This window comes from Nilaparvata lugens, chromosome 2 (assembly GCF_014356525.2).
Source record: "Nilaparvata lugens isolate BPH chromosome 2, ASM1435652v1, whole genome shotgun sequence".
NCBI lineage: Eukaryota > Metazoa > Arthropoda > Insecta > Hemiptera > Delphacidae > Nilaparvata > Nilaparvata lugens.
The window spans coordinates 86,619,657-86,636,883 of record NC_052505.1 but is presented as its reverse complement, the minus strand read 5'-3'; the positions used below and the strand labels follow the sequence as shown (position 1 = coordinate 86,636,883).

The window sequence follows — 17,227 nt, the reverse complement described above, 5'->3', positions numbered from 1 at the left end:
TTATCAGGCTTCAGATACAATTTAAACAAAAAAAATCAAGTGGGAAAGTTTGAGCATGAAAATCTACAATTAATGTCTAGTAACATTTTCAACTAAAATTGAAAATAAGCTCGAAATTCGATAAAATGTGATTATTCAATTGCAAACTGTTGATTCTCTTGAATCATCCACTTAGAAGAGATAGTAGACCTCGTGTGTCTCCAGCGTTATTGTCCTGTCACCAGCTGGCTCAGATCTTTGAATAGTAGACTTGAGATGCTCGTGAACACTAGCGTCAGGTGATCAATTTTCATAACGGCAAGGAAAGTTGTGTGAGTGCGCCACACCAGATTTTTATGATTCAGTATTGAAATAGCTTATATTCTTTCTATGCATTGATCTTATTGGAGTGTAAGAATTGGAATACAATCTATTCCATCTTGTTTCATTTGACATTATCCTTCGATATTTCCTCATTCCTTATACTTTTAATAAAAAGGCTAAGAAATTGTCAAAAACCACAGATTTATTGATAGTAAGAAAGACCGGTTTCGGTTGTTACACCATTGTCAATCTCTAATAAACTAAAACTAAATACAGGAGCAGAAGAATTTATACTAGTAGGCGAGTACTGCTATTGGTCAAGGGCATGAACGCCTGCCATTGGCCCAGCTGACAGTCTCCTCCCACTCAACGGTGTCACAAAATGGCGGCTTAAGCAACAGACTCGCCATGAAAACAAAATTTACTTTCAGTACAAATATATTTCTTAATATTTCCTTATCCTTGATATTTCATGAAGTACATTTGTATGTAACATTACAATCTTCATAAGTTGAAAACGTTGCGTTTTCAAATCAAATCATAAATTCTACATCACCCCTGAACTGTTTATTTCAAATTAAGGTTAAAATAGTTTTGGGCGAATGCCTGTTGTTTACACTTTGGTTGTATCTATTGTCTATGAATAAATAAATCCTCACCATCAGCCATCATCCTTACATAGCAAATAATAGTGGATTTCATATTTTCGAAATTCAACAAAAAATTATAGATTCTGTCTCTTCAAAAACATTGTATTTTTTCCCTACATTATTTAATGCAAACATCCAGCACGCCACTGTTTGTGCTATGTTCACATCCTGAATTTTTTATTCGAGACATTCTATTCCAAAATTTTTGAAAATTGAAATAGTATTAAATTTGACACTATGTTTTTTCAGTATTTTTTTTTTCCTTTTTCTGTTTTGCAACTCTCACCAGCGGGCAAAGATTTCCTTTTTGCTGGCGATGCCTAGATTTTACATATTTTTTTAATTTTATTCAGTTAGATGTATGAGTAATTATGTTTATTTATTTAATTATATTTTTAATGATATGTCATATTATAAAGAGTTTGTAATATTTCTTGAATATTCTAATTGGCAATAAATAAATGACATGATTCAATGAACAGCGATTTCAAATGTCAGCTCAATATAGGCATTAATTTATGGTTTTTGAATGAAGAGGAGTTGAATATTTTTTTCAGAAGTGCAGTAATAAAAATAAATTTCTCGGTAAATGTAGTAATATTTTTTCAGTTGTGCAGTTATAACGCTTTGCAAACTACAAGAACCACTTTTCATTTCCAGCAACACAACTGTTTGTGTTATGTTGACATCTTTAAAACTACTGAGACTTGAATATAGAAGCATTTTATTCCACTATTATTGAAAATTGAACACGATTTCATATCATTTTGTTGAATTCGCAGTATCAGCTTAGTATAGTAGTATAATGCTTGTTGAATGAAGAGGAGCTGAATATTTTTTTGGAAGTACAGTCATACGTTATACTTCCGAATATTTGAACTGTGTAAATTTGCAGTGTCAGCTCAGCATAGGCGTTTAATGGGTTTTGAATGAAGAGGAGCTGAATATTTTTTTTTAGGAAGCACAGTCATAAGTTATACTTCCGAATATTTGAACTGTGTGAATTTTCAGTGTCAGCTCAGTATAGGCGTTTAATGGTTTCTGAATGAAGAGGAGCTGAATTTTTTTCGGAAGTGCAGTAAGTTATAAGGTTTTGCAAACGACAAGAACCACATCACTTTCAGTTGTAGAAGAGCCTTTAATCGGACACAAGAGCGACCGAGTCGGCGTTTCTACGATGCAAGCGATAAAGCGTTAACGATAGTAGGGGAGACTGTATTGATCGTTAGGATAAAACGGAGAGGGTGCGAACAATGCTAGAAAAATCGAACTGTCCTTGGTTTTTGTGTATGAAATAAAAAAGGGGATAAGATAATTAGAGGAAACCACCACCAAAACCTCCACCATTATTCGGCATGTGAGAGAGAAAACCCTCAAATCCACAGGGGATGAAAGAGAAAAGAGATGCATGAGGGATAAGAGAGAAAACCCACAAGATTAATATTTCCTCCCTTTTGCACTTGATTAGAATATTACGTTAATTGTTTGTATTCCTATAGGGTGTGTAGGCTTTCTTTTCTGTTGGAAGAGAACTTATGCAAGCACATGTGGAGTATTGTTGAAAAGACATGACGTCAATATGCTATTGTTCTACACTGCAGTGCAGTGATTGTACTAGGGAATATTTAATAAATAATGGCAATATCATACTGAAAAGACCCCTTATCGAGTCTTTCCACGGTCATTTTTTCATACAATATAGTCTGCTAGAATCACTGAAGCATATATGTAGTAGCGTTGTTGATTAGTATGTTAATTACACTTATACTTACTCATTCAGCCATCAAATAATAATAAACATGTTTTAAACACAAATTTAATCGAATGTGATGAACACAGTAATAGATATCCACAGATAACAGAAGTGTGGTTCCCAATGATTGCATTCGTTCTTTATCCACATATGTATAACGTATGTGCTAACAGAAATTATATTATTCTCTTTTTATGCCCAGTGTGTGTGTGATGCCCCACATTCTTTGTTTATATTTTGAGTATCCCATCATGTACAGAAAAACGTTTTAGATGTTTGGCTGCAAGCAACCAGATGAATGGGATGTTAGTACAGTTGAACCTCTCTATAACGAACCTCCACTTGACGAAATCCTCTACACAACGAATTTGTACCTGGTCTCATGACATTTTAGAGATTTTGGCTGCTCATTTACCTCTATTTAACGAATTTTGGACCTCTCAACAACAAAGTTTCCTCCTGACTTCAACATACAAAATGTAGTATGTATAGGAAGTAGCGGTTATTTTCAAGGAATTGTTTAGTTTCAGCAGAAAGGTCAATAGACTAAAAATAATGGCAATTCAGGTCAGTCTCTCTTTTAGTCGGGAATTGAATTCCAAGAACTTGTCATTAATGTAGACCAGGCAGGTGAACGACTGGGCTTTCCCATTCTCGCTTTTGTCACACATTTCAATTCTTTGAACTGACTATGATGGCTGTGACAAACCTGAGGAAAAGAATCCGTCAGATCAAGAAGTTATAGAGGCTTTCAAAATTACCAGGCAAGGATTAAAACTGAAAAATAGTGTACCAGACATGTCTGACTGTTTTAATAGATGTGAGTCGTTTAGAGAACATGACGTTTTATTCAAATGCAAAATTCAACCGAAAATTACTCACTTTTCCAAATATAAAACATTAAAAAATATGAAAGTTGAGCTATTATAGTATTTATAGTGAAGTTATTGACAAAATAACCGTATTTTGCTTTCCATCTAATAGTAGTGTAAAAAGTTGAAAAAAATTGCTACATAATATTTATATACTTTGATTAAACTCTACTAATAGTACTAATCAAGCTTTCTGGAAATAAATTGGTGAGTTTACTTACTTATTACATTCTATAAATATTTAAAAAAACATGTTTTTTCAAACAACATGAATTTTCAAATTTCCATAATTATACCGTTCGCAATGATATGTTATATATGTACTGTATATGCAATGATATATGTACCATATTCATTCATTTACCGCCGTGATACGATATTTATAAGTTCCATAGGATCGTGGCAGTTTTCTTGACAGAACCTCTCAATAACGAATGCCTCTTTGTAGCGAATCTTTCTCGGGATAATCGACTTCGTTATACAGAGGTTCGACTCATAGGGAAAAACTCCTGGATCTTGTAAAGGACACAGGTATTGGTTTGCCCAACTAACGTACTACTTGTGACACACAATAAGCTCCGGTTGACGTGTGAATCGATTGCATTCGTTCTCTATCCACATACGTATAACGTATGTACTAACAGAAATTATGCTTATTATATTATTCTCTTTTTTATGCCCAGTGTGTGTGTGATGCCCCACATTCTTTGTTTATATTTTGAGTGTCCCATCATGTACAGAAAAACGTTTTAGATGTTTGGCTGCAAGCAACCAGATGATGAATGGGATGTTAGTATAGGGAAAAACTCCTGGATCTTGTAAAGGACACAGGTATTGATTGGTTTGCCCAACTAACGTACTACTTGGGACACTCAATAAGCTCCGGTTGATGTGTGAATCGATTGCATTCGTTCTCTATCCACATACGTATAACGTATGTACTAACAGAAATTATGCTTATTATATTATTCTCTTTTTTATGCCCAGTGTGTGTGTGATGCCCCACATTCTTTGTTTATATTTTGAGTGTCCCATCATGTACAGAAAAACGTTTTAGATGTTTGGCTGCAAGCAACCAGATGATGAATGGGATGTTAGTATAGGGAAAAACTCCTGGATCTTGTAAAGGACACAGGTATTGATTGGTTTGCTCAACTAACGTACTACTTGGGACACTCAATAAGCTCCGGTTGATGTGTGGGGTTCTCTGAACCCTTGGATCCTTGAATCCGTCCCTTCAATCATAACATAACTTAACATAGATGATAAAGACTTCATACTTGTAAAATGAACTCTTTTTCTTCAATTTAATAGAAAAGTTTTGGGCAATAGCCTGTTTTCTCTTCTCTGACAATTGTATTGTTTGCTCTATCCAATAAATAAGTTTAGACTAAATTTATTCGAATATTAGTATCAGAGTACAGCACTGAGTTCCTGAGGCTATTACGAAAGCTTTACATGAGGATATGTGACTGAATCATGTAAGCCTACTGAACGTGAGCGGATTCTCTCGATTTTTCTCGCTTCCTTTCCCAGCTCATTGAAGAAAATGTGTGGTTCTTTTTCAAAGCAGTTCAGTTCCATTGTTAGGCGCTATCTATGGCAGTTTTTGTAGTGCGTCTAATCTCTTTCGCTGGAAGGTCAGCTTGAGGCGTCTTTCAATTGCTGTTTATCTGAGGTGATTTTTTTCTGAAGTTTAATATTGTGTTCATGATTCAAGTACCGACGTACCAACTTACTTGACAAAATGTTCATATTTTGCTTTAGTACTTTCAAGTACTAACTGAAAGAAAATATACAGTTAGAAAAATATAATAACAGAAAAAAGCCAAGATAAAATAAAGATAGATGATGAAAATTTTAAGAAAATGTCTTTTAGGTAAAGGTTAAAAATCAATTCAATTTCTATTTCACCAAAAAATACAAAAAACAATACAAAGATGTGACAATTAGAAAAAAAACAATAATTAGTATTCTAAATATCTATATCAACTATCTGTAAAATACGGCTGGAGGTGAAAAACTACTGGCATAAGTGAAACACTTGTTCGCCAGTAGGAGTAGAGACTCAACAATTTCCAAATCTTAAGCTAATAATTCAAAATAGAATCTCTTATGCAAACAATGGAAACTATATTCAAAATAAATGCTATCAATTGTGAATTAATCCTGACAATAATGAATAGTTTTAAAAGCTGAAAAAATTTTGAACTCATACAAGAAGCAATATTAATTTAGTTTTAACATAAGAGACAAGATACCAAAATCATTCTATGATGTGGTATTTCATTCTATCACTTCTATTGTACTAATAATAAGTTAATTATTGAAATATAATACTCCAATTTGATCTTTTTAGCATTATATTATACGATCATATGCTGATAGTGAATGTTTTTGTGATTTTTCTGGCTTCAAATTTATCAAGTTTTTTAAAAATTTTCAATTTATTAATGCATTTTCAAGTGTAATAATAATTTGTTTCATCTTTCTGATCAACCGAGATACACAATTTTTAGTATAATGCATATTTGGACTGTAAATTTTTGTGATCTTTATAAAAGTGTTTTCATAACCTCATTTGGACTTTTTTTATCAAAATTAGGGAGAGGAACAGTTTTGGGTTTATCCTGTTGATTCTCTCCCAATCATTAATTTGATGTTGTGATTAAGGAATGTAATAAATGTAATTACTGAGTTTATAAGAGTGGAAATCATTACCTAAGTTTTTAGGCAATGTAAATCTAATTTCGTCCCCTTTATTTGAATGAATAAAAATGAAACTAAATATTACATATCCAGTATCTATAACCACAATTTAAAGTTACGATTAACTCTTTTTTACATTGCATATTTAAAAACCGAGACGTTTGAAATATTTTGAACGTAAATATGCGGTTGGTGTATATCAAACTACTTCGACTACTTCTCGACGAGTCGAGTGCATCTAGTCTTGAAATAGAACAAAATGCAAATGCTGTGTATTTTTATGAGAGCTGCATCATGTTTATTCTATGTTCAGCAAATTCCTGAATTTGAAGTGTTTATGCAAGTGAATCTCTCGTCGCATATTTTCAGTGTGTCTTATTTTATACTTGGGCATTATTCCAGCTTTGTTCCGCCGGAACTTGGTATTTTTCAAACCGAGCCAAAAATATCTATTCCGCCTCGAATTGTACTGTTTTTGAAACTTTCAACCAACTGTTTTGGCTCAACAAGCTTCCATATTCCTTACAGGGATCATTTTGAAAGATTCCTGAATTGTAAAAAAAGATGCTCCTTCAACATGAAATTATTGGATGAATCTAAATGAATTCAAATTTTAAATTTTATTTACAACTCATAGAATTGAGGGTCCTGCCAAACCCGAAGGTTTTTCGGCGGGTTCCCAGTTTCATTATATTATACTGTATCTCATACTCTCAGTAAGCCACTTCAAAATTACTGTTTTCCAAGTCTAATTCTAGATCTGCACGTTGCAATGTACCTATACTTCGATCGATAATCGATACAGCAATCGGATACTGCATTGGTTTGAAATAAGAACAATTTTACAAGTAATGAATCTAATATTTCAAACTTAATTTACAAGGCTACTGTACTGAAAATTGCATCCTTCAACCGCGTTAGTAGGTGTTATATCTGTCTATTTTGAACTTTAAAATAAACTTGATAATTTGACTCTTCAGTTTCTCATCTTTGTCCAAACTAGATCAAAACAAGACTAATTCTAGATCTGCACATTTCGACATTGCAATTTACCTAGACTTCGATCAATAATCAATCGAATTAAATCGATACAGCAATCAGAAAATAAGACTTCCTTTGTCACAGGTTTTATCGAATCAGGTCCTGTGATAAATACTATTCCCTATTCATTTCTTATGGTGCTTGCAAACTTGTGTATAATCCGGATAGATTAATGCTTATTATCGAAGTCCTATTAGCATTTGGTCGGAACTTGGAACGCTGTAATTTATGACTGCAAATGGAATAACGGAATTCCAGTTATGAATTGAACCGGCATTAGAGGGTCGAAGATCGTTAAGTTTTATTTGTTAGCAACAATTGCATCGCCCTCTGACTCTATAGAGGCCAGTTTTCACCACCATTTAGCACCGGCTAGCTGTGCTGAGTTATGTGCAAGACAGTAGACTTTCTATCCGTGCCTGGACCACGAACAGGAAGCTATTATCATTCCAATTTATGGGGTGATATTATTTGTCTTTCACCATTTGAAATATGTTTTATCCTGCTTTAGAAGGGATTTGTTCGGTCCTAGAGTTCAATTCAAATGGAAATCTACCTGCAATTTCACTTGAGACAGGTATAAATATTGACGCTGACGCTCCATATATTATCTTGGAATATAGTACGGTACCCCAGTAAAGTACGGTATCATAATTGGAAAATGAATAAGTATTGTAATAATACATTAATATGGGTTTTGCAAATTTGTTGAGTTCGTATCCTGTTATTAATCAATCGAAAATATGTGGTTTTTAAATACAACAATACAACTAGTTTATTTCTTTCAAAAAGAGTTGAAATAAAGAGGAAATATTTTTCAAGACGTTAAAATCTCACTTGCACGTGAAAGTATCATGGACCCTATTGATTTTCTTCATTTACAATATTCCCTGTTGAGAAAATACTGTAAAAAACGATAAAACTAGATTCTAATATCAGTATCAGTGAACGTGGAATTATAGTGAGGATATAATTCCCATAATCTCTAATGGGACTATTCATACTCGCTCGGCCGGGCTGAGTGGAAACAGTCCCATTAGAACTCATGGGAATCATATTTTCACTTTACCGGTCACGTTCACTGATACTGATAAGTGAGAATCCAGCTTGATACTGTAAGAAAACTTCCTCTTTCTTCAAGGATTATATATGAAACGATGATAAGTGTATACGTTTTGTTTTACCCTGAGTGAGAGAGTGTACTAAAACACCTTCTTGGACAACCGAATATACAAACTTTCTAATCAAATTGACATGTTATCTCATAATGAATGTTGATTTTAAACAGTGATGATGTGATAGCTGTTTAATTCATAAAAAAACTTCACTCACATGGCCTAATTTTTAAATTAATAAAAACAATATAAAAATCTGGAAGTACCCTTTATTTGTTAAAAACTTTAAAATAGTTCAACAACTAGTTTCGACCCTAACTTGGGTCATTTTCAAGACCCTAACTTAGGTCATTTTTCAATTTGAAAATTACCTAAGTTAAGCTGGGTTTACAACAAAGTTATTAACAAAATGTTAATAACATAATCCTTATAGACTCTATTAGATTGAATGGAAATTGACAAACACATATGTTCATCATGTGTATGATAAGTTAAGTTCAATCTAATAGAATCTTTAAGGATTATGTTATTAACATTTTCTTAATAACTTTGGTGTAAACCCAGCATTAGGGTCGAAACTAGTTGTTTAACTATTTTTAAGTTTTTAAAAAGAAAGGGGTACTTCAAGATTTTTATATTGTTTTTATCAAGTGTTTAATTCACTACAGGTATTTGTTGACTGGCCTATTTTTTGAGTTTTTAATTATAAATAATTGTTTTGGGAGAATAAAACTGATTTGATTGATTTGATATTGAGGCTGAGAAAGATATTCTATTATTTCATCCATCGAATAATAAAATGGTTAATCAAACTGCGTTGACTGATGATCAGGCATCATCATCAATCACAGAATTTACTTCTTTGGGTTCAGTTTTTGAAACCCGTAGTGAATCTATAACTAAATAGTCAATGGACCAGTGATAAAATCAGTGGGAGGAGAGTAGTTGATGGAATGGCAGCTTATTTCGGAAATACGAGGCAGACGGCTCTAATGCCGCGAAAATCCGTTCCTAATCCTTGAGGGGTGGACCGTTTCTAAAATGGATGGAATTAGCCCAAAATGAGGGAGGCTGGATCTATAATTGAACGGAAGTGAAAATTATAATAGTAGATGAATTTCAACGGCAATCAAGCGCTCCACTGTTATGCTTGGGCCCTAGAATTTCAACACAAAGGCGTCTATGAATTGGATTGCGTTCGCTGGATGAAGAATCAGCGGGAGAAAGGCTGCGGGATTAGGGGAAGAGAAAATACAAAGAAAGCAGCTACGGCCAAAGCGAATAAGCCTGGGATAAAGTAGTATAAAATGGCAAGCCAACGAGATGTATAGATATAGAGTGAGGGTGTAGTTTCCGCTACAATGCCGCCAACTCGTAATAGATTGCTGTGTGCATGCGTCAACTTAAAAATAATAATTCTGTGTTCCGCTCACTCATGCTGAGATGCGAATTTTTATTCGGTTTTGTACTTAGTGAGGAAATATTGGTTGTGCAGTATGCAAAATAAAGATCTCTAACAGCGTCGAAAATGTAGATGTTCTCAAAGTATACGTAGCCGGCCGGGTTGGTCTAGTGGTAAGGAACGTTATATACAAACAATAAACAAGTAAGTGGTAAGGAACGTTATAAACAAACGTTAATACAAACTTCCGTATGCTAGCACAGCTTGGTTCGTGGGCTCGAATCCCGCCGATTGCATGGATGTTTGATCATGTGGGCATCACCCGCAATAAAGAATATATGAATGAAATAAAAATAAAAACTCACATCTTGAAAAGCTTGATTGCTTTTACTTGAATTAAGAATAATATTTCATGATCTTTGTCGTCTGTTGATCGTGAGCGATTAATTGGGAGAAAGCTGAAATTTTCAATCAATATTGTCAAGTGTCAAAACTATTTTTGTCGATTATCATATTTTAAGCTCCAAGGAGACCAGAAAGAGGTTTTTAAAGTAAATGTATTTGAGTCAATTCATTTGTCATTGTTTCATACTATCAAAGAGGATATTACACCTCTAATATGTTTTTTCTGTAATACAATGCAAAATTTCTCCCTAATTTCTCTACAGCAGTATTACAGTAGATAACAGTTATATTACAGACAACATTATAGTAGTTTTCTCTGGTCTAGTGGTAAGGAACGTTACTTATTAGCTTGGTTCGTGGGCTCGAATCCCGCCGATTGCATGGACGTTTGATCACCTCATCAATTAACCAAGGTGTTTTCCATCACCAACGCACAAAGAAAAGCTCATATTGGCATCATCCGCAATGAAAAATAAAAATAAAAACTCACGTCTTGAAAAGTAAATCTTGATTGGTTTTACTTGAATTAAGAATGATCTTTGCCGTTTAAATTATCGTATGTGGTTAATATGGAGAAAGCTTGATTTTTCAAATCAATATTGTCAAGTATCAAAACTATTTTCAGGGCCGTTTGCACAGTCAAAGCTTAAACTGAATTTCATCAGCTGGTGGCTTAAACTCAAAATGAATAACATTATAACAAACAAGATTTTATATGAATTTAATCCAGTTTTAAATAAAATTTCTGTTTAAACTGATACACAGTGCCATAATTAAACTAATATTGTCAAGTATCATAATTTCAAGCACAATAGAGACCAGAAAGAGGTTTTAAAAGCAACTGTATTCGATTCAATTTATTTGTCATTGTTTCATACTATCAAAGAGGACATAATACTCTCATATGTATTTTTCCTATCATACAATCTAAGATTTCTTCTAAAAATCAAGTCTAAAGTTTAAAAAAACTTATAAAATTATTTCGGTTAATATAAAGTTGTACAATGCATTACAATAGAATAATGTTGGTGAAATTTATTGATTGCACTTCCAATCTAAATGCAGAAGTATTTTGAATGTGTTAAGAAATCTTGTCATACAAATTTTAACATCAATTCTTCGTTTTTAATGAGTATTTATAAAGATATTACAATTTATTACACTATTAGATAACTAAGCGTATTTACCACAGACTAATTCCGCTAACTATAGTCTGTGCAAACCTAGCTCTTGAATCTAGCATTCTTTTATGGGGTGCAGTGCTGCCAATTTCATAGAATCCAAAGAGCTTATTGTGTGAGAGAAAGAGCGAAAACGAGAGCGTTGACCATTTTGATATAGATTCAGCATAAAAACGGCAACACTGAGCTCCTATTGTTTTATTGAAATGTCATAGTCGTAAACTCTTATACTGCTTTTTAATGTGAATTTGTGTTTAGAAATAAGTTTTATTAATTTTAAACTTTATAAAATGAAAACTCAGGATGCAAAAGTATGATTATTATTAATAAATAGAAATAGAAATATATTTATTAGCCGATAAATACTTAAAATAGTACAGCCATGTCACATATAAACATCTCAATATAAAAAAATACAGGTTACAACATACCTATAAACATCAATCAATAATTATATCATAACAATTCTCGTAATTATATTAATATATCAGTCAGCTTGGAAGAAATTATTTATAATATCACAAGGGAGATCAAAGAACTCTCCAACACTGTACAGTGGGTTCTCTAAAAGCATCCTTTTCACTTTTGTTTTGAATTAAACTTGAAGAACCCAATATACAACCTTCAAACTTGAGTGTAAATAGGTTATTACATTCAAATCAAATTCTTTATCTACTCATTGTTGTACAAAAAGTTAATTGTATCAAATAGTGTATCTTCAAATTGGGTAATACGGCAAGGCATAAAATCCAAAAGGATCTCTCTGTCGATAAAAACCATATAAATAAATGAATTGTCGTGAATCCCTGTACTGCAAACTTGAAGTTCACACGGACTATAGAATTTTTCCATGTGAGATTAATAGAATTATAATAAGAAAATAGAATGTATAACTATAGAAATGCTTGTCTTAGAAATAGAATATTTTTCCTGTTTTCATGTGTTCAAATCAAAATCCATTTATTTCCAAAGACAATTACAATTTGTATAGGCCACGTCAAAACATTACATAATATAATCATAAAACAAAAAAATCATCACATCAATGTCTCAAAAATTCTCCATATTGAAGGCAAAATATTGATCATTAGTATAAAAACAGTTTCTTATTAGAAAATCCTTAATTTTAAGTTTATAGTCCAAGTCAAGACAGAAGTCGTCTGTTTGAAATAAACCGTCTGAAACAAATCAAGACTCACTGGAAGGCATAGGGATTGAATGGATGAATGGGCTGACTTTGCAGATGATTTACAACCGGAAAAACAAGAGCGTGAGAACAATTGCCAATAAATCTGGAAAGATGAACGGGAGGAAAACTTCAGTCCGCAAAATACCCCCTCGGGCGAAATTTCCAAGAAACAGAGCTCAAACTAAATGAATCGCGAAGGAATTGAGTGTTCACACTTTGGGGGGGGGGGGGGTTATAGCTTTCCCAATGAACAACAAGAGTTTTTCTTCTTGGAAAAAATATTGATCTCCTTCTTCTTTGGTAAAGGATCAACTTCTAATCCAATTACCTGAGTTCAAGTACAATCATCATAAACTAAGCAGAAATACATGTATTTGATAATAGATGAAAGTTCCCAAAAAAGAAAAATGATTTTCTTTCGTCATAGGAAATGAAAGAACCCGATTAACTTGAACTATTTTAGCACTTCAGCACACTTTACTCCTCCATCCATTCAAAAATAAGGTTACAAAGCCTACTCTTCAACATGATAATATTTATTAAGAACTAGCTTGAAAGGGGAACAGATTCTTCAGAGTAGCATTTTTAAGAATAGCTTATCAATTTGATGTAACATTAATTATTGTTTGAAATAATTAATAGCTAACAAATGGCATGCAAAGCGGACGGAGAATTGCATTGTTGTGGTAGACCTTAGCCGAATGCACTGCAACTAACCCCCAGTGGTGTCCTATCAGTAAAGCTGCTATATCTCAGTTAATATTGGTCCAATCTTGAAAAATCAGATACCAATCAATAGGTAATTTAAATTTACTAAAACAAGTTATTCTTGGAAACTTTTTGTATATCCAACGATTTCTGAGTTATTTAAGAAACAAAATTTTAAATGGCCGCCATTTTGTTCCATGAATTTGAAAAAGTATCATAATTTTTTTGTAGCTTTGTCTAGTTGTTATAAATGATTGTGCAAGGTTTCAATCTCGTATGTTTAACCATTATTTAGAAAAAAATGATAAGTGAAAAAAGCAAAATGGCCGCTGTGTGAGTAACTGAAGACTTCTGGAGAATATTTAAATATGATATTTAGATATGTATCTTACCCAGGAACAATGCCCTAGAGTATTGGTAAACACTCTGTATACCAAGCATTGAATGAAAAATTGTAATTATTCAAAAGTCTATTCTGTGTTGCCTCAACTATTGATATTTTCTTTGGAAGAGGGTCAAGGCTTTTTTGGGGCATTCAATGTTTCTTATGAGATTGTATCCATTTTATTTTCTTGTTTCTCAATAAAGTTTCTTCCAATAAATTGATTGTGATATGGCATCGCATATATTGTAAACAGTCGTCTATGATTTATAATAATTTAGGAATACTTAGACATTTTTAGTGATTGTTTAATTTTGTTGCAGGTTATGGAGTTATTGTCTGCTGATGCTATGCATAAGCGTGGGACGCACCTCGCCACAGGACGATGGCGATTTCAACCCGGCGACTCCGCGGAATCGCGCTCAATCAGACAGAGACAGACAGTGGTCTCCCTCTCCCAACAGTATACCCAACGACAGGCGCTCGTTCTTCGAGAACAGTGTCATCATTAGAGAAGCGTAAGTCGATTTCAAATAATAGAATGAAGTGAATTACTTTAAAAAGTAAAATTTGAAATAATAATTTCGAATTAGTTAGCTTTAAAATATTTAATTGATTGTAATTTAAGTTACATAAATAATTCATAATTCTCCTATTGATTCAATGATACACAATTATTTTTAAATAATTTGGTAGAGGACCAACAGACACAGTCCAACATACCGATTGAATAGAATGGATGGAAAAGTAATATTTTGTGGTCAAAAGATCAGTGATTGGATATTTCTGCCAAGGGCCATTTGATATATTTCAGCGCTGTATTCCTTTTGGGCTTGCTTCAAAAAGTAAATAGAATAAAGCTTTCACTTCACACGATTTGCGTAGTATGATGTGCTATGTTATAACATTTACACTTACAGAACATAAGTAAATTTATTTTGTATAAATCCTAGCGTTACTGAACATTACAGACTGTTTTGAAACAAACACAGTGTATGGTATACAGTATAATAATTATTTCAAATATCCAATGAAAGCTATATAAATAGAACTAAGGACTTCTGCTACAGCAAATGTTGAAATATTTGAAATAAGTATTGTGTAATAATATTACAGCAGTTGGTTAACTTGAAAATCTTCCAGATATAATTTACAGCTTTGATAGGCTCTCCAATCATGATACCGTATATAAGATGTTAGCTTTCAATACTGTTATCATTAAAGGGTTTGATGGTTTCTATTAAAATATTCTAGAAATAGCATTTTACTAACTCAAATTTCTTGACAAGAATCAGGAACATTCATTTTAGCTGAGCATGATAAGTGAAGAATCTCGTCTGGCAAGTGGATTATAGATTCCTAGTTGAATGTTTCATTGTTACATGTTCATTGTTCAATACGTGCTAACAAATCGAGATTATCAAGTTTGAAGTCCTTAGATTTTTGAAATAGTTGTTGGAAGGTTGAAAATAATAATAACATTAGCTGCTAAATGTTTGATTTTGTATACAAATACAAAAGTGTATTCAATCAAACATTTCTTCAGCTACTCTTGAAACCTTTAGGACCATTACATATTAAAAAATATTAAACTTTATGTCAAGTACTCATTAGAAAAATAAAAGTGATGGGTGAAAGATAGAAGAACTCCCTCATCAAATTCATCTCTGAAACTGTAATCTAATAAAAGGAAGAAACCAATTTGATTTCACTGGAAGACAGGACTCACTACAGAATTGAACTCTTCTAAACTGTTCTGAACAGTGTTGATTCTTTGCTTAATTAACTCAGCTGTGCACTGTGCAACAAGAAATAATGTTTGTTGGTTTCACAGTTCGGTAGGTTAGTATAAATGTCCAAAGAATTGTTGACTGTGTCTTATTGTACCCCGGAATAACCAAACGATGCAGACAGGAAGCATGCTTTTCTGTTGACAGTAGTGTGCATTCGCTTGTCTCCTTCTTCTCCCAAATTCAATGTGATACAATGCTGGTCTTGTTTGTAAAAGATGATTATTTTCGAGATTAAATACTGCTCATGAATTCATAAGAAATCAAAAAGGTTCTTTTTAGGTTTTCAGATCAATAGTCAATGTAAAAAACATCCAATTACTCACTATAACAGCCACAGTTAGAATTTTTTGAATTGGAGACTTGCAGGTAACCCATGCTCCGCAATGGTCCATTTAAAACCTTGACAAACTGAAAACTTGAAGAATTTAAAATAGACCTATAACCATCCTCAGTAAATTGAGAATTAATATGCAAAATTTCAAGTTAATCAGTTCTGTAGTTGAGACGTGATGATGCGTCATTCGTGAATTTCCTATCCCGTACGTGTATCAGCCAATTCTCTCCTTTATTAAATTATAGATTCTCTTGAATTATTCAAGTGGTTGTCGATTCATAGGACTCTTTGATTGTGAAAAATTTATCATAAACATTTCAAAAATTATAACGTAATAAAAACGTTCTGTGAATATCAAATTATCACATGACAATATATTGTCTCCAATATAAGTCAATGCATTACTCGGCTCTTTTTCACTGTAGCATTTTTTTATTCACTTTAATTGGTCCTGTATACCTTCTCTCTTTCGGAATATAAACATTAATGAGAAAAACAATTTTCTAATTTTGCAGAAGAAACTCTTCAATAGTTACTAAGAAGCATGGAAAACCTTTCAATTGTTATGAATAGTTCAAAGTGTTATTGGCATATCTAATTGAATTTCATTATTTTCATTTGTTTGCAGGTCGTACTTCATAGTGGCCAGTAAGATAGTGCGACCAGGCCAGGTGTACAGGATAGCAGTGACTGTGTTCAAAAGCAAGCACCCGCTCACTGTGCGCTCGTCCATTCAGCGCAATGGAGTCGAAATCAGCGCCGACAGTCAGAACATCAAGGAAGGAATACCTGAAACACTCATTATGAGGGTATGTACGATCAAAGTGAATATAATACTCTCTTTTAATAATAATACTTTGTAGTTTCTACAAGTACTACAAGCTCTACAAGTTAATATAAATACGTAGTACTTAGGTTCAAGTTATTGGACTGTTTTCTCCATCCTTTTGTATTAAAATTGAATGATCAGTGGTCTAGTGGATAGAGTGCTCGCGTAGCAGCCTAGAGATCCCGGGTTCAAACCCGCTCATTACCAAAAGTTATTGACCACTCCCGTGTTAACGGATGGGCGGGCTGTCGGTCCCGGCTGAAGTATGATGGTCGTAAGGCCCATTGACGGCTTAAATTATATATTCAGGTGAGGTGGATGATAATAAGCATAGCATCAGCTGATGAAGAGTGAAAAGAGCGAGCTCGTGGCGCATAAGTCTGTACGCATCTTTACATATAAATTGAATATTTAATACTGGTCAAATTTGATTTGTATCGTGCCAAACTAAAGTTTGCATTCCTGTGTGTTCAGGTTTCATCTGTTATGAAAAAATGTTTCAATTGTTTTATGAAGAGTTGAAATACAAGTAGCGCTATCTAAAACACTAGATTGAGCACT

At 33.1% G+C, this 17,227-nt stretch overlaps 1 protein-coding gene across 1 annotated transcript in view; it reads left to right on the top strand.

Moving 5' to 3' along the window:
* LOC111055856 (CD109 antigen-like) overlaps positions 1 to 17,227 on the top strand; it is a 156,698-nt gene that overhangs the window by 77,695 nt on the left and 61,776 nt on the right. The window contains 2 exon segments of the mRNA XM_039421984.1: positions 14,034 to 14,228; positions 16,466 to 16,646. Of these exon segments, the coding sequence (XP_039277918.1) occupies positions 14,034 to 14,228; positions 16,466 to 16,646 (376 nt within the window).